This window comes from Neomonachus schauinslandi, chromosome 2 (genome assembly GCF_002201575.2).
Source record: "Neomonachus schauinslandi chromosome 2, ASM220157v2, whole genome shotgun sequence".
Classification (NCBI taxonomy): Eukaryota; Metazoa; Chordata; class Mammalia; order Carnivora; family Phocidae; genus Neomonachus; species Neomonachus schauinslandi.
Window position 1 is genome coordinate 183,005,392 of NC_058404.1, and position 21,362 is coordinate 183,026,753.

The 21,362-nt window shown below is 46.4% G+C and overlaps 1 protein-coding gene across 1 annotated transcript; it reads right to left on the minus strand.

The window, feature by feature from the left end:
* Nucleotides 1–5,949: 5,949 nt before the first annotated feature.
* On the minus strand, nucleotides 5,950–18,287 carry SMIM20 (small integral membrane protein 20). The gene is made up of 3 exons (XM_021679415.1): nucleotides 18,094–18,287; nucleotides 7,393–7,449; nucleotides 5,950–6,610 (listed from the first exon to the last, which is right to left on the minus strand). Exons 1-3 carry the CDS (start codon nucleotides 18,200–18,202, stop codon nucleotides 6,573–6,575), a joined length of 204 nt encoding a protein of 67 aa, XP_021535090.1. The 5' UTR covers nucleotides 18,203–18,287; the 3' UTR covers nucleotides 5,950–6,572.
* Between the last annotated feature and the right edge of the window lie 3,075 nt (nucleotides 18,288–21,362).

The following is a 21,362-nucleotide window of genomic DNA, read 5'->3' on the forward strand; positions in this document are numbered from 1 at the left end:
CCTAGTCAAAACTCTTTTGGTTGCATTTGACAAAAACCCAATTTAAAATGGTGCAAAAAGGGAACTTACTAATAACAGTATTTATTAATTCAGACATATCCTTGCTTCAGACACAAATGGATGCAGGAGGTAGAAACAACAGCATCAGGACCTGGCTTCTATCTCCCGTTGTTTCCTCCTCCAATGGTGTTAGTCTCAGACCAGCTCCAACCCCATGGTGGCAAGATGGCTGCCAACACCTCTAAATCTGGTGAAAAAGACACCTTCCTCTAGTCTGACCACACAAGCCAACAAGCAAGATTAACTCCAGCTAGACCTGATGAGCCTGGTTTGGGTCACATGCCCAGCCCAGATCCAATCCCAGGGGCCAGGAGTTTGCCCAACCTTCTGATTGGCCAAACGTGGACCGCGAGCCTACTACTCCTGGAGTGGGGGTAAAGTCAGCTTCACCCAAAGCAGGGAGATAGAATGGGTGGAATGAGCCAATGGGGAGTAGGGGTAGGGGGTGGGGTGAAGTGTTCCCGTGAGAGAGAGAGTGAGGTGCTGGGTAAAGGGAGCAGTTAATGTCTACCAGGGGAGGTAAACCCTGTTAACTGTCTAGGAGATCCAGCGTGCCTCTTCCTTGAGGCTCTGGGTGTAATACTTTTTACATTCACACATGATTGTGAACTAGGACTTTCGTATTTGGAAAAATGACCGCAACAATATAAACTGATTGTGACTCTAGAGTTTTCAATTACACCACTGAACTCCCTTTTGCACCATTTCAGTTTGGTTTTTCTGTCACTTGCAACCAAAAGGGTCTGGACAAAGCATTCCCCCCCACCTTTTTTTTTTTGCATTTTATTTTAATTATGTATGGTCACACAGAGAACCCCAGGAAGAGGAGAGGGCCGCAGAGTGTTCCCCAACTGTCGTGAGGAGTAGCGACCCCTCCTTTCTCCCCAGGGTGTTCAGAGGATCAGGGTTTGGGAAACACTACTTAGCGGAGGAGCGAAAGGCACCCTGCTGCTTCCCATCAGCTGGGAGAGCCTCAAGGAGGGTAAGCTAGCTGCCACTGCCCCGGAAGCCCTTCTCCAGGGAAGCTGGCAGCCAAGTTCCTGCCCCTCTTCAGGCGCATATTCGGTGGGATGCCCGGGCGGGCTCCCCAGGGGCTCCCCCACCATCTCACACACAGGCGTAGCCAGTGAGCTGTGCATTTCCCTACCGACAGGCAGAATCAACTGCAGAAGGCCTCAGGCACCGAGCAGGAGAGGTCTGGGAGAGTGAACTCCCCTGTCCACGGTGTCCCGCCAGGGGCTAAGACCAGGGTGTTCTCATCGGTTCTCTGCATCAGAACAGAGAAGCCTCAGGCGGGCAAGGAGCTCTCAGCTTGCTGAGCACATCGGACTTCCCCACCATGGACTGGTGTGGACCTGAGAATATCAGATTTACCCTCCAGCTCAGTGCTTTTCAACCTACCGGGGGCAAAGCTCAGCTTCTGTTTCTGAGTACCAATCCATCGCAGACCTGTAAAATACAGTAAGATTACTTTCACCAGAAATTTTTAAAAAGCAAAAAATACAAAATGCAAGCCCATTATTTTCAATCGGATTCAAAAGATAAAAACTCGTCTGTCACACTGCCATTAACCTTTCTAAGTGCTTATTCTTTGTATCTGTACTTAGCACCCGTGGACAGGGAACAGGGTTGCCCTGCTCCGACCACCAGGGTGATTAGCCCTGCTCTGGGGCGAGCACGCTGGCTTTAACGTTTTCAGACCACTTCCTGCTTCTAATGCTTCATGTTTATCAATTAAGTAGAACTTACCAGCTTGACATTCCAGGTGTCCCCACACATGGTCCGAATCTGCCATTCCCTTCATCTGGTCCTCCCTCATTCTTTCAACTGATCACTCAGTCCATCCAAACCCTAATGAGCGCCTGCTCTGGGCCAAGCTCAGGCCGGTGGCACACCGGGCAGGCAAAGCCCACGGTTCGGTTGTCTCCCCACACACACCTGCACCCAGGCCCAGCCAGCTCTCAAAGACGGGCTTAGTTTTGCTGAGTCCACACCTCTGTCACTCACTGCGTGTCTGAATCCCAGGCGTTTTTCATAGCTCTGTTGGAATGTCAGCTGCCCAGCCAGTGATAACAGCTCTCATTAATCTGGCTTCTGCTGGCCCAGGAATTTGCTGGGCACTTTATATACACTTTATATACCGAACAGCAGGGTTCTCTGCCAAGTTTCCTGATTCCACTTCTTATTCTTCTAAATCAGATTCAACTTCTTTTCCTTCTAGAGCCAATCTCTGCAACTTTTTTAAAAAAAAACCTTAAGTATGACGTACATTTAGAAAAGAATGTGAATTTATACAGCTCAGGGAAGTAGCCCAAAACTCGATACACCTATGGAACCTGCCCAGATAAAAAAAATCGAACCTATCAGCACCGTGAAGACGGCCTGTACCACTTCCCGGTTACTAACCCTTCCCCTTCCCAAGAGTAGCCACGGTCCTGACTTCTAACTGAATGGCTTAATTTACCATTTTTATTCATCTAAATGGAATCTAAAAGTACTACTGCAACTGGCTTCGTTTATTCAGCATTATTTGTGGGATTCATTGCAGCGTTCATTCTAATTGCTGTATCGTATCCCATCATGTGAATATCTCACAGCTTATTTATCCATCGTACTGTGGACGGACATTTGGCTGCTGTGAACATTCTGGTACATGGCTATTGGTCAATCTACAAGAGCATTTCTGCTGCTCGGGAAGAGAACTACAGGGACACAGGGTTTGTGTATGTCCAGTGTCAGAAGACACTCTGAACATCTTTAAAGGTACTTTTCATGTTCCAATCTTATTTGTGAATTCACTTCATTTCCCTTACTAGATTATACTTGGTTCTTAACTGAATAAACACTGTTGGTGCCCTGCCTCATTGTAACATGAGGGGTCTAACATGTGACACAACATAGAAAACTGGAGTAAGAAAACAAAGTCCGGGGGAAGAAAGGATAAAGTGAATGCAATGGCCCCAATCAACCCCACAAGGGCTTAGGTACTTTGTAAAAAGCTGGACCACAAACATGGCTGAGCTTCCTGTCGGCCAGTACAAAGAGGGAAGCAAGTTACACACATGAGACTCACAGGATAAACACTGCTGGGCGGTGAAGCCATTTCTGGTTCTGAGAAGTAAAACCTGTCAGCCCGAGCCTTCCTAAAGAGCGTATTGTTCGACATTGAAAATGAAGGATCCAACAACTTCATTTTAGTAATAGCAATAAAAAATCCTGTCAGGATCTCCCTCCCCTGGTCATCTCCTTTAATGTGGACATGATGGAATACAGTTCACTACAAGCGACTGTTGGAACTGATGCAACCAGATACACAATTCTCAAGAGATCTGACTGAACCCAAGAAAAACAACTAGACTCAGTGTGGTCTAGGGACCTTTCAGGGTCTCTGAGAACTTTTCAGGAGGTCTACATGATCAAAACTATTTTTATAATACCACTAAACTTTATTTTTTTTTTAGTTTCAGAGGTAGAATTCAGTGATTCGTCAGTTGCATACAGCACCCAGTGCTCATTACATCACGTGCTCTCCTTAACGCTCATCACCCAGTTACCCCATCCCCCCACGCACCTCCCCTCCAGCAACCCTGTTTGTTCCCTGTAGTTAAGAGTCTCTTATGGTTTGTCTCCCTGTTTTCATCTTGTTTTATTTCTCTCCCTCCCCTATGTTCATCTGTTTTCTTAAATTCCACATGAGTGAAATCATACGGTATTTGTGTTTCTCTGACTTATTTCACTTAGCATAATGCCTTTTATTTCCATCCATGTTGTTGTAAGTGGCAAGATTTCATTCTTTTTGATGGCTGAGTAATATTCTAGTGTGTGTATACACACACACACACACACACACACACACACCTTTATCCATTCATCTGTCGATGGACATCTGGGCTCTTTCCACATTTTAGCTATTGTGGACATTGCTGCTATAAACACTGGGGTGCATGTGCCCCTTCAAATCACTATGTTTGTATCCTTTGGATAAATACCTAGTAGTGCAGTTGCTGAGTCATAGTGGTTCTATTTTTAACTTTTTGAGGAACCTCCAAACTGTTTTCCAGAGTGGCTGCACCAGTTTGCATTCCCACCAACAGTGTAGGAGGGTTCCCTTTGCCCTTTTTTTTTTTTAAGGATTTATTTATTCATTTGAGAGAGGTGGGGAGGGGCAGAGAGAGAGAGAGAATCCCCAACCAGACTCCCTGCTGAGCGCAGAGCCAGACACCAGGGCTCCATCCCAGGACCGTGAGATCATGACCTGAGCCGAAACCAAGAGGTGGTCGTTTAACCGACTGCACCACCCAAGCACCTCAGCTTTTTTGCCTTTTTTCCTCTCACCTTCTTATGAGTGTGCACAGAGGAATTTTCCAGAGGCCATGACATGTGATACAGCAACAGACTGAATGCAGAAACAAGATATTAGAATCTAGCTGTGAAGAGAATCTATTATGCCAGACATTAAAGAAATTTGCAAATTATTTTTGATCTTGGAAAACAAATTTTTCACAAAAAAACATGTCATATTACTCTACATGGGTTTGTTATTGATCTTAAGTAAATTAATAAACATTTTAAAATTTTGTTTTAATTTCTAATATAGTACCTACAGGTAGAACCCACTTTGGGGTCCTCAAAAAATTTTAGGAGTGGTAAAGGGTCCTGAGATCAAAAGTTGGGGAACCACTGATCGAGAGAAAGATCTCCCGAAAAGGATGTTGTTGGTCACTAGCCCAGAAGATAACCCACGAAAAGTATTTTGTGATCAAATACATTTGAGAAATGGTAAGCTTCTCTTGGAAATCATCAAATTAGAAGCAAATAAGCCAAGTTTGCTTTAACTCTGTTTCCTAACTGTATCTGACCAAGATCCCCTCTTCCGAGGGCTTCCGTTATCATCCTGGAAGCACACCTGGGCACCTCATGGATGAACCCCAAGGCCTTCAGTCAGTCCCCAAGAGGAGCATCTCTTACAACCCGCTTTTGTCAAGCGTGGGCAGCAGAGTCTGATGTCACACCTCTGACAGCATGAAGACTGATCCTTTTATAAATATCAAGGCAGCTGAGCAGGACAGAGAGTTCCTTTATCTCTACAAAGAGGTGTACCAAGGGCAGGGTCAAAGCCAGGACAAAGATCCCACTGAAGAGAGAAAACGGAGTCTGTTCCATCTGCCGAACAGGCAATCGAGGTCCCAGAGGTCTTGACGACATCTTCCAGAGCAGATGGTACACATGCTTGCCCCCGTCATAAAGAAATCTCAATAAAGCGCCCACAGAATGCCAGACTTTAAGTTACACAACTTCCTGGTGCCCCCTCCAAGGAAAATAGAGGCCAGATATACCCTGAATGAGTCAACTTCTTTTATTGGGTTACTAACCATAAGTCAATTAAATGTTAGGAAATGTCTACCAAAAAATGATGCCTTTGGTTCTGGAACCATCAGTCTGAGTTCTTTTTGACAGTAATTACATAACTGTGTCAGCTGTCTGTTAAGCAAATTCCCAGTTCACAATAATAAAATTATGTTATCAGGCAGCTCATCTAAAGAGAACCCATAGTAATGTGCAAGGCACTCTGGGAAATCTAAAAATGAGAAAGAGGTGTCTCTTCAAAAACATACAGTCTAGTAAGGGGCCAGACAGAGCACCAGAGAAAGAAAGAAAGAATTTCCACACTCGTCTCTGCAGCAGCTGGTGAGGTAGCTGGTATTGCAACCAATAAATAATAAATATCTGTCTCAACAAATCTGCTATTTACCTTTAAAATGTTTACTTGTACACAAACTGAGAAACACCACATAGTCGACTATCTCATCAAATATAATCTAGTCAAATACTGCTTCTTAGTGTGACTTAATGAGTTTATATAGGATTTCAAAAAAACCTACACCATAGTGAATTAAAAATAGATCATTTTAATATACATATTTTCACTTCTGTTAATTCAACGCTGATTTCTATTATGCATGCATAGCCACTTGGTTGAACTTGCTTCCTATTTACTTATTTTCCAACATGCAGCAACCTTTGACAAGATGGCTAAGCTGAACTGGTTATTCTTAAAGAGTACAATGTACCCTGTCCTCAGGGTTTTATCAACTTTAATGTTTCCAAAGAGCCTGATGAGGCTGCTCAGCACGCTGGCTTTTCACTGGAATTTCCTATTTGGAGGATGGCAAGACAGACTAGGATCTTCCCAAGTCTCCTGGCTGCATGCATTCACATCACAGCTTGGTTAGGAAAGCAGTAGGGACTGAATAATAAGTAGATCTCCTCCAAACACAGCTGGGTGAGAGAGCTTCATTTTTAGAAAGTAAAGCGAATCATGAAAACCTCCCTAATGGTGTGATTTGCTCCAGGGTTCTTTTGATACTTAAGAAGGGAAATATTAATCCTTGTGCACAGTACTCTTATTTTCAGCTTTATAGAGTTTTCTTCTCCAGCCATCCTTCTGTAGTGAGGCAATTTATTGTACTTGCACGAAGATGTCTTTCATAATCGAGGTGGTGATAGCCTTCTCATTTCCTGCCAAATGGATCAGACCACACTTTTAACCCTATAGAAAGAAACATGAATCAAAACAGGATTCGCTTTTAAACTTCCTACCACTTCCCTCAACTGCAAACAAGCAAAATGCCATCAGAATTGAGTTGTGCAATTTCCATGTAGTTTGAGACAGTGCGGGCAAGCTGCCGGAAGTCTGGGATGCTGTGGCTGGGCAGCCATGGCCACCATGAGAGACTTAAATGGCTCAGAAATTGCCCCACAACAGGAAGCTATGTATCTGGCCTAGTCAAAACACAAATAAAAAAGTAAATAAGTTAAAAATTTAAAAAAGAATGGTGTCACAGATTACAAGAGTTTTGGTTAAAAAACTGGAAACCTCTCCTTCTCACCCAACTGAGATCATCTAAAAGTAACTAACCATTCAGCCACAAAGGGAACTTTGAGCTTCTGTAATAAAGCAGAATCCCGCATCAATTAAAATAGCTCGCAAGTAAACAGACTTCTTGCAGAGAGGGCAGGGTTTAAACAGGTGCTTGGTAAATCGGTCTGCAGAACAGCTATTCACCCTTGATACTCAATAGCACACTTGTTACATTTTTATGCCCATTTATCAAATGCACAAGAGGAACGTGCAAACTTGCCCAAAATATTCTGGGGTGAAATGCTAAAATGAAGTCTTGGGGTGGCTCCTATGAAATGGCAACTTCTGAACGATGAATGGCATAATCACCAGCTAGCCTCCGCACTCAAAAGATTTCCTCCACTACAGGGCAAGCACGCGCACTCCACACAACAGCACGAATGCAATTCTGTTTTGAATTTTAAGTTTACCTGGTGGCTGCACATCTTCTTGAATAATACCAGCTCTATTTACGGCTTGCTCCTTCTCTGAAAAACACAACAGAAAAATTGCTCTTTACAAAGGTGGGGGGTGGACCATGGTGGAAGAAATCTTTCTATTTACGTGGGTCAATGACATGGGACAATTCAGAAACAATACATACAGGACGCCAATACTCAAAGCTTTTAGGTTATGGAAGTTAGATCCTACAGAGCAGAAAGATTGGGCATTTTCAATAAAAGCAAAGAAAGCCGTACTTCAAAAGAAAAGCTCCCGACTCACATCTTTTCTCGGTGATCTCAGCATTTTGGTAAGGCAACAAAACAACGGAAAAAGAACAATTTTGAAAGAGCTGGTGGGCGTGATATATTATGAGGGGAAGGCTGCTGAATTGAAGGAACAAGTACAATTAACAAGAAAACGATGTAGTTTCTATGTCTCAAATGTGCTCCGCTGAAGGACTAAACCCAGAGCTAAATATGCTATGTTTTTGATAGGAAATAGAGCAGAAAATTAATCTTTGGGTGGGTGGCTTTGGTTTGGATAATTGAAGCTTCCCTAATTGATTGCAGGTGCTGTGCCAATTAGTAAGCGCGTTCCAGCTACAGCAGCTCAGCCCATCTCTTTGGAGATGTCCAACAGGCAAGGGCCAAGAGAAATTGGGCATTTTATGTCTGTGGGCTTCAAGTGTTCTGACACATCTTTCTAAGTGGTTTAGAGTAAGCCCAAGGTCTGCGAAGACAAAGACTTATTATTTTAAGTATCTTGACAAACAAATGGCGGCTTTTCAGGGGAAAGACTTGGAGCCAAAGGATGTTTACTACTAAATAATAGTAATTAAATGTTGTAATCAGACCTTTGTCTTAATCAGGCTGACAGTATTTCTTGAAATTCACATTTAGCTCTTATTTAATATTAGGCCGTTTCCTTTATTCTGGCTTCTGGATTCTCATAAAGTTACAAGAAGCATAAAGGTACAAAAAACAGGGATTTGCCAAATCGAATATTCATTGAACTTGTTTCTCCCGTGATGTGACAGAAAGTCAATCCTAAGTGACCTACCTATAGTTTTATCAATGCTAAGTTTTGCTTTGGCAAATAAAACAATGGGCCATAGGGACTATGTGAATCTTGGTATCTAATTCTAAGACAGACAGACGGAAGACGCAGCATAAAGAAGCCCATTACAGACAACGGCCTGATGGCTTCCCCAGACCTCTCTGAAAAGTAGTAGCAGGCAAGCAATAACCAAGACCCTAGGGACCAAGATATGCCAAAAGGCTTCTGCAATCTAGAGTGGATAATGGAACTCTCGGGTGTCAGATTTTCTAAAATAACTCCAGCACAAAAGGTGATCTCATTTCCTAAGACATTAAATTCCTGTAGGATTGAGCCCTACCATACTGTCAACATGTAAGGTCTCAAGGGACGGACGTGTCTCAAATATGCTCTTAGAAAATGCCAACCAGGAGTACCATCCATGGTGCCAGGAACAAAAATAGGTATGATTTCCCATGCCTAGAAGGTCCGTTTGCCAGTATTATGGAAGAGGTGAGGGTTTTTTTATTTTTAAAGATTTTATTTATTTATTTTAGAGAGAGGGAGCACGCACGCACGCAGGCGGGGTGAGAAGCAGCAGGAGAATCTCAAGCAGACTCCGCACTGAGCGTGGAGCCCCATGTGGGGCTCCATCCCACCATTCTGAGACCATGACCTGAGCTGAAATCAAGAGTCAGATGCTTAACCAACTGAGCTACCCAGGCGCCCCTGGAAGAGGTGAATTTTTAAAAAAATAATCAATTGCCAGAAAGCTTTCTAGCCATAGACTTAAGAAAATCAGACAGCCTGGTGGTGTATTGAACACATTCCCCAAGAGGCGGCAGGTACTGCGAAGACGCTGGCAGACTGCCAAGCACCAAAGGAAGTTGACTTTTGATAGCAAGGACAGAATGTCTAATTGTATCCTAACCTCTTACAATGCAATAGAGAACCAAGTGAAGAGAAAGGAATCCCTGTCTTCACACTTTCTTGCTAATTGCTAATGAGGTTCGAGAAAGGCTAAGGATTTATTTAAAATAGACCATAATCTCTTTATAATCCTTGTCCTTATGCGACCACCTCATTTTTTTTTTTTTTTTTTTTTTGGCTTGGACAAGCAATTTAAACCGATTTGCTGAACTAGTTCCTATCAAGTGATAACTGGTATTAGCATCCTATCTACATCCCCTGGTTCTTTAATCCATTAATATTTTATAAGTACTGTAAAGCCAAAGCAGTCTTATATAAATTCATGATATGACACAAAGGCACTTTAAAATTTGTGAATGCAGAATATGCCCAAAGGAAAACAAACCGGTCCCTCAGGATTTAGCAGTATGCCTTGCTGAAGTTGACAGTAAGTTTCTATTTTGCTCTCATTAGAGAAACAGCAAGTGTCTATAAACCTCAGGAAAAGGACAACGCTGAAGTCAGAGGTTTAACTATGTGAACAAGTCAGGATAAGCTAATTACTGCCTTTTCAGTAGTGAGCATGTTTCTATCAGGAGTGCAATGATTAAGATGCAAACATGCAATACTGGGCCTGGAGCTTCGTGATGCCGGTTAGAAAAGTCCCCATCCCAGTGTCTCAGCAAGCCCGACTCTGCCCCCTGGTGCTAAGGCAGTGGTGTGATTTGTAGTTTTAATTGAGGATCATTATCTCATCAAAGGGCCAAAGTGTTATTATTAGAACTGGTAATGCATGTGGGCGGGCTGATTCTCCGATTGTAGTGACAGAATCCACCTAATAATTTCTAAGTCTCTGAAAATGAAAACATATCTTTATACTAAATGTCCATGCTGTCCAACAGCTCTACTGTGTGACTTGTTACTCGACACCCACGACCACGCAGCAAAGAAGACAGTGCTCCCCAGCGCCCACTGACAGCAGACTGCCTGAGCGTGCTCGAGTCGTGGGCCAGCAGCTAGAAACCGAAAAGCAGGTGCCGAAGCTCAGGACCCCAGCGCCCTGCCCAGTGAGATGGCCTCAGTCAGGACCCCTCCCTGCCATCTCTTCTTGGCAACAGTTAAAAAATACAAGCAACTCGGAACCTGAAGTAATTGGACAAATGGCAACATGTGATGGACTGTATATGAGATAATAGCATTGTGTCAATATTACATTTCCTGGCCTGGATAACTGCATTTTGGTTATGTAAAAGAATGCCCTTGTTCCTAGAAAATCCATGCTGAAGTGTTTGGGAAGGCAAGCTCACAGTGTCCTGAACTTGCTCTCAAATGGTTCAACAGAACAACAGAAACAATTATACGTATATGTAATTATATATGTATATGTATACGTATACGTATGTATGCATGCAACACACGGAGGGAAGCAAATGCGGCAAAATGCGGCAAAACGTTCTCGGGTAAATCTAGGTGACAAATAAATGGGGGTTTATCATACTATTCTTAGGTCTTTTCTGTTGGTTGGGATTATTTTTTTAATAACTGAAATACACAACTGCAAAATAAGTTTTTAGGAAGCCCTTATACTTCCTGGTGACTGCTCCGTGATGATTACTTCAAAGTACCTTTTTTTAAACAGCAAATAAAAAAATTAAGAACTACTTTCTCAGTGTTCCCATTCTGCGGCTGTTGCCTAGCCACGTACTCCGTCTGTCTGTGGGGTCATCCAGGATGGGATGGGCCCTGGTGCCCCACCGAACCAGCGGCAGATGGGACCACACGGCCGTGGTGGCAAGTGTGAACCAGTGGCTGAGGGGGACCAAAGGGCCACTGGAGGCACCGACTCCTCCCAACACTAGAAACACTTTTGCTTCCTCATCAGAGAGTCTGGCTGAACCCAGGGAGCTCCGTAATGCCGGACAGAAAGTAAGCCTTTCGTCTTTCCCTGTGCTGCACCGGACTCTCCAGTGAAGGAAATAAAAAGCATATTCTAGCCCCTGGCATGGGATAGGGAGAATGCCCTTCCGAGGTAAGAAGTATTCCTGGGTCAAGCGATTTCTCACAACCCTGTTCCGACTCCGTACAGCAGACATCCGGAGGGTGGGGGGGGGGGGGCAGAAAGTGCAGCAATAAGAGAAGGCGACCATGTGGGAGGGGGACTGAGATCTCCTCACAGCAATCCCGCAATCCTGCGGTCTTTCCCTTCACTAGTAAACACTCTTTGCTGTCTTAAAGGCATGTGAAACAGGGCATCAATAGCAGACAAAGTCGGGGAGTTAGGGTCTCATGTCCACCCAGCCATTAATGTGCTCAGTGACTCTGGACAAGTCACCTAAGTGAGGGGACTGAAGGAGCATGGGTTTTCTGGCAAAACTCTTAGGATTTTATGCTTCTGCGCGTCTAATTAAAGTTAAAAATGAACAGGATCCCCAAAAATGATCCTATTCTGTCTCATCTCACAGGCTGGTATAAAACACAGGTTTTTTTAAAAGGCCATATTCAGGATCACGGTCTAGTTCTAGGACACAAAGCCAGACTAGGCTCTGAGCTACAGCAGCTGTACTCCCCCCGAAACGTGGGCTCATCCAACAAACCACACAGTACCAGCAGGATGAAAGCTAAAAAGCATCATCTGGGATTCCCTCCAGGAGCACAACAGAACCGTCCCCACACTTCCGGTTTGGGCTCGCTGACCACCAATGCCAACGCCGTCTCCCCAGGGCTCATCTCGGGACTGAAGTGTCACATGGAGAACCGACCTTGTCATCCCTGTAACACTTAGGAAAGTCTGGCTGAGTTAGTGGAAGAGCTGAAGATCACACTGAATGTCAACATGAAATCCAAGAAGGCAGTCTTGTCAGAGCGGCTTGCCTGCTTTTAAGGTATGGGAGATCTCCTTGATTTTATTTTATCTAAGCAGCCTTCCCTTTCTCGCCTGCTGCCTCGAGGCTTATTCCGGCAGAGATCCTGTAACAGAGCTGTCCCCACATCCCCGTGCCCGGGCTGGCCAGCATCAGTCAGGCTGGCCCCGCTGCAGGGCCGGCACCGGCCTGACACTCAGGTCCGACATGGGAACGTGGGCTCCTCCCGGGCCAGCCACTGGCCCCTCTTAAGGACTGGATGTCTGGCCTACCTTGCCCTGCACTTCCAAGAACTGTGGCCTTCTCCTCGGTCTGCCCAGAGTCCTGGGGAATACTAATGTCTGAAGGATGGTCGGGAGAGGAAGACCCAAGAGAGGCTGAGAAGGAGTGGCTGAAAGGCAGGAGCAAAAGAGCAAAGGCAAGATGACTGGCAGCGGGGGTGGTCACAGAAGCTCAGGGAAGACAGTGTTTCAAGAAGAGAGAGTCTGGCCGGGGGCCGTGCCTCTCACTCACAGATGACTCACTTCCTGTGTTACAATGAGAACGGAAGTCATCACCTGGAAGTGCCCACAACTCCCCAACATCGGACCTATATTTAGCTGCATCCCTACCTGCCCTTCCTCCTGAGCCGGTGGAAGAGGTGTCCTGCCTTTTGTCCAAGGCTTTCCTGCATCTGATCTCAAGATCCCCTACCACCTGTCACTCTATGGATTATCTTCCTCTTTGTCCAGAGACTTCTTGGCTGTTCCATCTCTCCCTAAAACAAAACTCTCCCTAGACCCTCTGACCTGCTGCAAATATACTCTATCACTCTCCTCTCTACACAAATACCTTTAAGGAGCCAATTCAGTGGAGCAGCCTGTTCTCTGCCCACGACCAAACTACTAAAAGCATTCTCAACAAGGTAACTCTGACCTTCACCTTCTTTTTCATAAATCTACTGAATATTTTCACTTATCTGTCTCCAAGAAGCCCAACCCTGCTGACCATACCCCTTTTCTTTTCTTTTTTTTTTTTTTAAAGATTTTTATTTATTTATTTGAGAGAGAGAGAATGAAGAGAAAGAGAGCATGAGGCGGGGAGGGTGAAAGGGAGAAGCAGACTCCCCACCGAGCAGGGAGCCAGATGCAGGACTCGATCCTGGGACTCCAGGATCATGACCTGAGCCGAATGCAGTTGCTTAACCAACTGAGCCACCCAGGCGCCCACCATACCCCTTTTCATCAAGAGTTGTTTTCATGGGACTTGAGACTGCAGCCTCTTCTGGTTTTGACCCTCTTGCTCTGGCCGCTTCTTCTCCGTCTCCTTTGACGGCTCCCTTTCTTCTGACCGCTTGCTCTTCCAATACTGTGTTCACCAGTGTCCTGTCTTAGGCCAGCTTGTCTCTTGCAGTTTCCCAGTGCTGCCTGGGAGCCCTTTCCTTTGATGACTCTGCCTCCCATCCCGCGCTGATCCAGCGCCCCATCCCTAGCTCTAGCTCAGGCCCAGGACCTCAGCTCCAGACTAGCACATCCCGCTGCCTGTAAGCAATCTCCACAAGCACATCCAGATACCTAAAACACAATACATCCAAAATTGAACTAGCTCATTCTCCTCACTCCCAAAACCAATTCCTTCTTGTGTTTCTTAGTTAATGACCAGCGCCACCATCTCTTCTGCTGCTGGAGCCCGGAAATTGTCATTCTCCTTCGTCTCCTCCCTCACCCTGTAGAGTTTACTTCTTAAATACAGCTCCCCAATTCAGTACTTCTCCCCAGTCCTATAACCACCACTGGTTCGGGCCACAGTCACCTCTCCCTACTCTCCTGTGACCGCGGCAAGTACAGCCTTCCTCTATCTGGAAATCTTGATGACCCCGCGTGAGAGTGAATCCGGTCACCTCACTCTCCCGATTAAAATACTTCCATGAGCCTCCACGGGTTAGACACTGGGGACAGCAGAGGACTGTGGAAGTATTTCAGTCAAGCAAGCAAGATGATAAATTCAAAGAACAAATGGCACGACAACAGACTTTCCAACAGCCACGGGGAAAACCACCAGAGGTTCTAGACATTTTCTGACAAACAAGGATGACTTTTGCCAGTGACAAACGCTCATGAAAGAAATATTGTCAGATGCACCTCAGAATGAAGAAAACGGACAGTAGAAAGGAGTGAGATGTAGGGCTCGGTGAGTAAAGACTGTGGGCAAAGAGAAACAATCAGTGACTGCACAAAACCTTGCCGGTACTAGGTGACTGGGGAGGAATAAACATACGGCGGGGTGTGTGGTACAAGGACCAAGGCAGTCTCCGCAGGTCTCTGTATATTTTCCAGGAGGATAAAGATACTGACTAACTTTTGGGCGCCCGGGTGGCTCAGTCGTTAAGCGTCTGCCTTCGGCTCAGGTCATGATCCCAGGGTCCTGGGATCCAGTCCCACATCCGGCTCCCTGCTTGGCAGGAAGCCTGCTTCTCCCTCTCCCACTCCCCCTGCTTGTGTTCCCTCTCTCACTGTGTCTCTGTTAAATAAATAAATAAAATCTTAAAAAAAAAAAAAAAAGATACTAACTTTAAACAGTAATCACGAAAGAATAACAACAGAATGTGAAACTTTCAAAAGAAGAGAGGAGAAAAAGAAAGCAAGCTTGAAGCTGCAGAAAAGGAGAAAAAAAGGAGTTATAGAAATAGAAGAATAAATAGAAAACACAAAGTAAGATGGGGCATATAAATATAAATGTATCAGTAAACATACATGAAAATGAGCTCAATCCAACAGTTAAATGATCAGATTGGATTAAAAAATCCAGTGTAGGCTGGTTATGAGATTTAAAGACAGATGCCAAGGGGCACCTGGGTGGCTCAGTCGGTTAAGCATCTGACTCTTGATTTTGACTCAGGTCATGATCTCAGGGTTGTGCGATCGAGCCCTGGGTCAGGCCCCCACTCTGCGGGGAGTCTGCTTGTCTCCCTCTCCCTCTGTCCCTTCCCCAACTCTCTCTCTCTCAATTAAATAAATCTTTAAATAAATAAATAAATAAATAAATAAATAATAAATAAAGGCGCCAAATATAAGAGGATGGATATACCAGGAAACTACTAACCAAAACAATGCTGGGAACTCTAATGCTGATAAAATAGAGCTAGGGAGGAATAGTAGGGATAAAGAGGACCCTTCATACAATGATAATTGGAAAAAAAATCTCCAGAATATTCTCTATTGTGTGCACCTAATAATATGGCCTAAAGATACCTAAGTAACAGAATTAAGAAGCTTGGTCTGGAATCGACACACACAGAACTCTGTACCCAATGATGACATACACTCACTTCAAGCACAGAAGGAACATTTCCAAAATTGACCTGTACTAAGCCACAAAGCAAATCTTGACCAATATCAAAGAATCAAAATCATATAGTCTTCGTTCTTTAACCACAAATGCAAATAAGCTAGAAATCAGCAACAAAAGAACAACCAGAAAGACCACTGTGGCCACTGGGTAGAGAATGAGTAATAGCTGGGGCCTGGTGGAAGCAGGGAGACCAGCTCAAGAGTCCAAGGAGCGGGTGAGGGAAGTGGGTTGGATGACGGTGGGGACATTGAGATGGACAGAATGCTCTTACCCATCTTGTGCAGTTACGTACACCCAGCACCTAGCACAGTACCAGGTACACAGCCATCGCTAAAACCCGGGTTATAAAACATGCAAAAGAAGCTCAATAAATACTAGTTCAAGTGCTGAAATGAACTGCAGCTCCATCCTCCCAATAGACAGGCCAGGTTTCCATGGCTCAATCACCAATACCTCACCTGCCCGGACCCCAGTTCACTGCCAAGTCAGCCAGCCCTGCTTAAATCTCTTTGTCTCACACCCCTGTCCTATGGCTCCTTATTTTTTAAACATTTTTATGGGATGCCTAATATAAAACTATACTGTTTCCACACCTGTTATCTCATTTAATACATCCTAAAACCTATAAATTGAGTCCTGCAAACTCCACTGCTATAGATGAAGAAACAGGCTGGGCTCTAGGAGGCTAAGTGACTCACCTTAAGATCCTTCTCTAGTAGGGATTTAGACCCTCACCTGCCCTGCTCCCCCATCACAGCCCCTCAGAGACAGTATGGTGCCGTGGTGTAGTGACTGAGTGCACTGGTTCAAATCCCAGATCTGACTCACTGCCTGTGGGTCCTTGGAGAAGTCATTTAACTGTTCCATACCTCAGTCTGTCTACACATAGAATGGGGGTGATGATCACACAGCAGCTACAACAAATGGTTATGAAAACTACATGGGTTATTATCTATGAAGTGCTTGGGGTACACAGCACAAGTCCACACTTTCATCATCTGATCTAGACGAGCATGTCTCAACCTTGGCACCATGCCTAGCCTGGGCCGGATAATTCTTTGTCATGGGGGCTTCCTGTGCACTGCGGGTTTAGAAGCATCCCTGGCCTCTATCGCTAGATGCCAGTACCACCCTCATACCACCCCACTCCACCCCCAGCTGTGACAAGCAAAAATGTCTCCAGATAGAACCAAATGTCCCCTGGGGGACAAAATCATCCCCACTGGACAGGCACTGCTCTAGTCTTCACACTGGAAACTTTTCCAGCAGCATCCAAAGCAGAGCCCCCGGTCCCAAGTTCAATTCTAGATGCCCTAATAAGACAGCCTGGGGCACGGAACCAGTCAGGATGATGGAACCAGATTGTACAGGGCTTCACACCATCCTCTGTTTACCCCGACTCGTGGCGCATGGACATAGGCTGGAAGGCAGAATGCACAGAGGCCATTTTAATCCTGGATGATGAAAGAAGCTATCGGGAAATGGGAGCGTGTACTGAAAACGCTCTGCCTCCAGAAACCAAATGTTGTAGCATTTGTAACGGGCAGAGCATTTACACAGAGCTTTTGCCTTCAAATCGCCAAGCTTTCAGCCTCTGCTAATATTCTCCAGGGGGCAGGGTTGGCCCTCTTCCATCTTCAAGATGATTCAGGTTTCCTGGAGAACAAAATGAGCCTCTAATGCCTAATATTTTCTCTCTGACAGATGGTTTCAGATGTATCAAAGTGCTAATCCTTGCTGAGGTATAGGTCTCAAGGAAGGAGAGTCTGGCTTTTAGAATGACAGAACTTGAATGATTAAGGAGGAAAATTACTCCCAGGATATTCACCATTGTCATGTGAGCAACCCGCTTAAAATAAAGGAAGACAGCAGAATCTGAAAAAAAGATCTGAGGAAAAACTCAAAAACCCAGGTTAACAGTTCAGGTTTGACACATTTCCGCTCAAAGCTGTCTCTGGGAGTGGAAATGAAGTGCAATAAAAACACCTTCAGGCTCAGGATGATTAGGGCTCCATCTGCCTCCCTCCAATATCACCATTCCCCGCTTCCATGTGTGGGAGAAGCCCTGCAGACACAGGCCAGGGTTGGGGTATTTGCCTTGCAACTTACTAGCTGTGTGACCTTGGGCCTGTTACACAATCTGAGCCTCAGTTTTCCCGCCCGTGAAACGTGCATTTAATACCTACCTCAAAGCGAGATCCAATGTACGCCTGACACGTAAGCGTTCCGCGAATGCTACCTGTGAGCATGACCTAGCATTTAGTGTCAACCTACTATGTGCCAACTGCCTTCGTTACCACCTGTGAGTCTCAATGAAGACTAAACGGTCTTATTTTACCGATTACAAATAGCTATTTATGGATGAGGATGCTGAGTACGAGAGATTGAGTCACACTTGTCCAAGGTCACAAAGCCGCACACATCAGGATTCGAACCCGGGCCTGCCTGACTCCCGAGCCAAGCTCTTTCCACGGCCCCACGAGCAGGTGCGGGGCGGAGGGGAGGGGGGTGTTACTGAGACCAGGCCACCGCGCGGGGTCACAGGTCACTCACGGTATTCGTCCAGCCGCATTAGGGGCCGGAAGTAGATAGGGTAGAAGGCGGCGCCGATCAAGGAGATGAAGCCGCCGAAGATGAGCACGGTGCGCAGGTTCCGGGACATGGCGCCGGGCACGGGGCTGCCCTGACCCGCTGAGAGGCCCGCACGCTGCGAGTCCCGGTTCGCGCCGCCGGGCCGTGACCCCGCTCGGAAGAGGCGGAGCGGCTTTCGCTTCCGGGCCTTGGAGGCGGGGCTAGGCGGCGGGGCGGGGCGAGATAGGGCAGGGGAGGGGTCGTGGGCGGAGCTATGGGGTGGGTGGAGCCGGCAGGGGCGGGGCCTCGGTGTCGCGCCGCGCTTCCCCAGCGCTCCCTCGCTGGGGGTTGCGCCTGCCCCGCGCCGGCGGCGTGGTGAGAGGAGTTCTTGCGTCGCTGGGTTCTGCCGGCCCTCTTCTGGCTCCTGCCGTGCCCGCAGCCCGGTTCCCACTCAGTGCACCATTCTCCTGATCTCTTTTATCACCCCCCTCCTTTATCAGCCACGCTTTCTCATTCTCCCCACCCCTTATTTGATTTTAGTGACTTTCTACCTCGAGCCGCGTGCTCTCTGTGACTCGCTGATTTAATCCTCATAATATCAGTTGGCCCGTTTTACAGGTCAGGGAACCCCGGCTTGGCCGCGCGGCTTTGGACAAGTCATTGGGTCTCCTTGAGGGCTGTTGGAAGGGATGAGAGGCAAAAGGGCAACTCGCCTGCCCCAGGATGGCCTGCAGGGGGCTTCTAACCCGAGCCACGGGGACTTCTGGACCAAGACTAGCGGGGGAGCAGTGATGTTTCAACGTCCAAGCTACCAGTAGATTTGTTCTGACTCCGTTTTTCTATCCCCCTTCTCTCTCTCCGTTCCCTTTGCTGAATGCCTGGGTTACGAATGAGGATGGGGAATAAAAAGAGTCAGTGCAAGGCAGAGAGCCAGCGGCCGGTCCCACTGATGGGACCTTGGGGCTTTGCCTTACTGCCTGGGGTGAGGGCCACTGAGCACAGACATCCTCTTCCCCTTCCTATGATCTTCATTCTCCATTCTTCCGGATGCGCTGTGGGGGCATATGAGCTACCCAGAGGTATTGAGCAGCTGAGATTAAGGTTCCTTGGGCCTTCACTCAGTCCTTTATAAATAAGGATGCTACCAGCAGCTGGGGGCTGGGGAGCAAGAGGATATTCATCCTGACCCCAGCAGTATTATTTAGTCTGGAAAAGATCTACGATCTTTCAGAAACGGTGTGGAGAGCACAGGTTTCCTTTCCCTCTGTAGTTCTGAAGTTGAGTCAGGCTACTTTCTACCTCAGTGGTTCCAGAAGCATATAAATCAGGTGTTCGATCAGTCAGCAGATTTATGGACTATCTGCCATGCCCCAAACACCAGGCACAGTGCGACGAGGGACACCAAGATGAGTAAGACGTGACCCTTGCTCTCTGGGATCCTGCCACGTGGATGAAGAGACAGGACATCTACATAAAAATAACTAATGACCCAGCGCAGCTTGTTGCCAATGAGTGATAGGGTCCTGCGGGCTGCAGAAGTTCGGTGGAGAAAGACAGATGGCTGTAGGGTGAGGCAGGGCTCCTCGGAGGCTTGCAGGAGCTTGTTAGGGTGAGAACAGAGGACTTCCCAGCAGAGAGGGGAGCTGTGAAGCATGCTTTCTGTCACATGGTATAAAACCCCAGGTGTGGTGCCTGTTTGTCATTTTAGCAACTCAGTGTCCACTTATCTTTCTGTTAATAGCCCCAGAATATCTTTTGGCAAACCACTCCTCTCCCATTCTCAATCCATGACATAAACTGGGCTTCTCCTCTGCGCGCCTCCTGCCCCTGCAATGATTTTTTTTCCAGCTCTGAGAGTTAAGCACACCACAGGGATTGACTGGGACTGATCATCCAACGTAGCTGCATCCTCCTGGCTACATGACCCACGTTGAGCCAATCATAGTCTCTCCCAGCTGCTGGAAATCTGGGTGTGAACTTGAGGGGATTAGATGCTCGAGCCACTGGGCACCACCATTTAGAGACTGAGAATGAGGACAGTACAGCAGAAGGAAGCTAAGAAGTGGAGAGAAGTCAGTTGCTGACATTACATTTGAGCTCCTGGAGCCAGCTGTTCCTGGAAAGGATCTGCCCTTGGACTTCTCAGCCCCTCTTCACTGAAGCCGGTTTGAGTTGTTTTTTCTGTTTGTTTGTTTGTTTGTTTGTTTTACAACAGGAGTTCCAGATGAAGTCACCACGAGTGTGATTTCATTTGCTTAACAATTCCATGAACTGCAAGTCAAGGATTACCCTATTTTATAGACCAGGTCACTGAGATCCAGTGACCTTTCTTAGGGTCACACACCATTAGCGGAGCCAGGAGCAGGCTTTAGTTTTCATGACTCCTGATCTGACAGGCTCCTCCCTGAGACCTCGCTGTCTCCATGAGCAAACTCTCCAGGATGGCTGGTTGAGCCGTGCCCACAGAGCCCCTGAAAGCCAGGATGTCCTGATGAGCTACCAGCCGTGCCTCCAAGGCAGAGATGGACTGATGTGGGGCAGATGAGCCATCCCCCTCTCCAAGTGGCGAGTAACCTGGTGGTTTCTCTGTTCCCTCATGTGAATCTAAAGGGTTTAGTCTGACCAGTGGCCAGGCCACAATCCATACAGATACAATAATCACCTTATTTGCATCATCACACCAAAAATTGGTTACTTATCACTTGCTTGCCACTGAGTCCCACCAAATATAGGTTCATCTCTTGGATCCCAATGTTCTCCTCATTTCTGAGGGTCCCACTGACTCACAGATTCAGTCAGCAAATACTTGTGTGCTGACTCCAGCAAAGCACTGCACTACTTGATTGGGAACACAAAAAGGAAGCATCAGTATTTGTGTATTTGACAAAGGCTTACTGAGCCAAGCACCGGGTGCCAGGCACATTTCAAATGCTGGTGAATGCAGCCAGCAGTGAATTAACAAGAGAGTCTGTTGTCCTCATAGCATCTCTAGTGTGGTAGAGGGAAAAGATGTGACAGTGGATAGTAATTGCTTTTTGGTCCCTCAACCTTCCCTAATAATAGCTCCTGATTCCCCATTTGCATAGGGAGGAGCTGGGGGCTTAGCAAGAATGACTAGCTCAATAGCTACTAAATGGCAGTCAGGATTCGAATCCAGTCTGGCTGGCTCCGGAGACCTGCAATTATCACCAATCTACACTGCCTTGCAAAGTCAGTGAGTTCATATTATCTGAGTGTGGGTCCAATTCCAA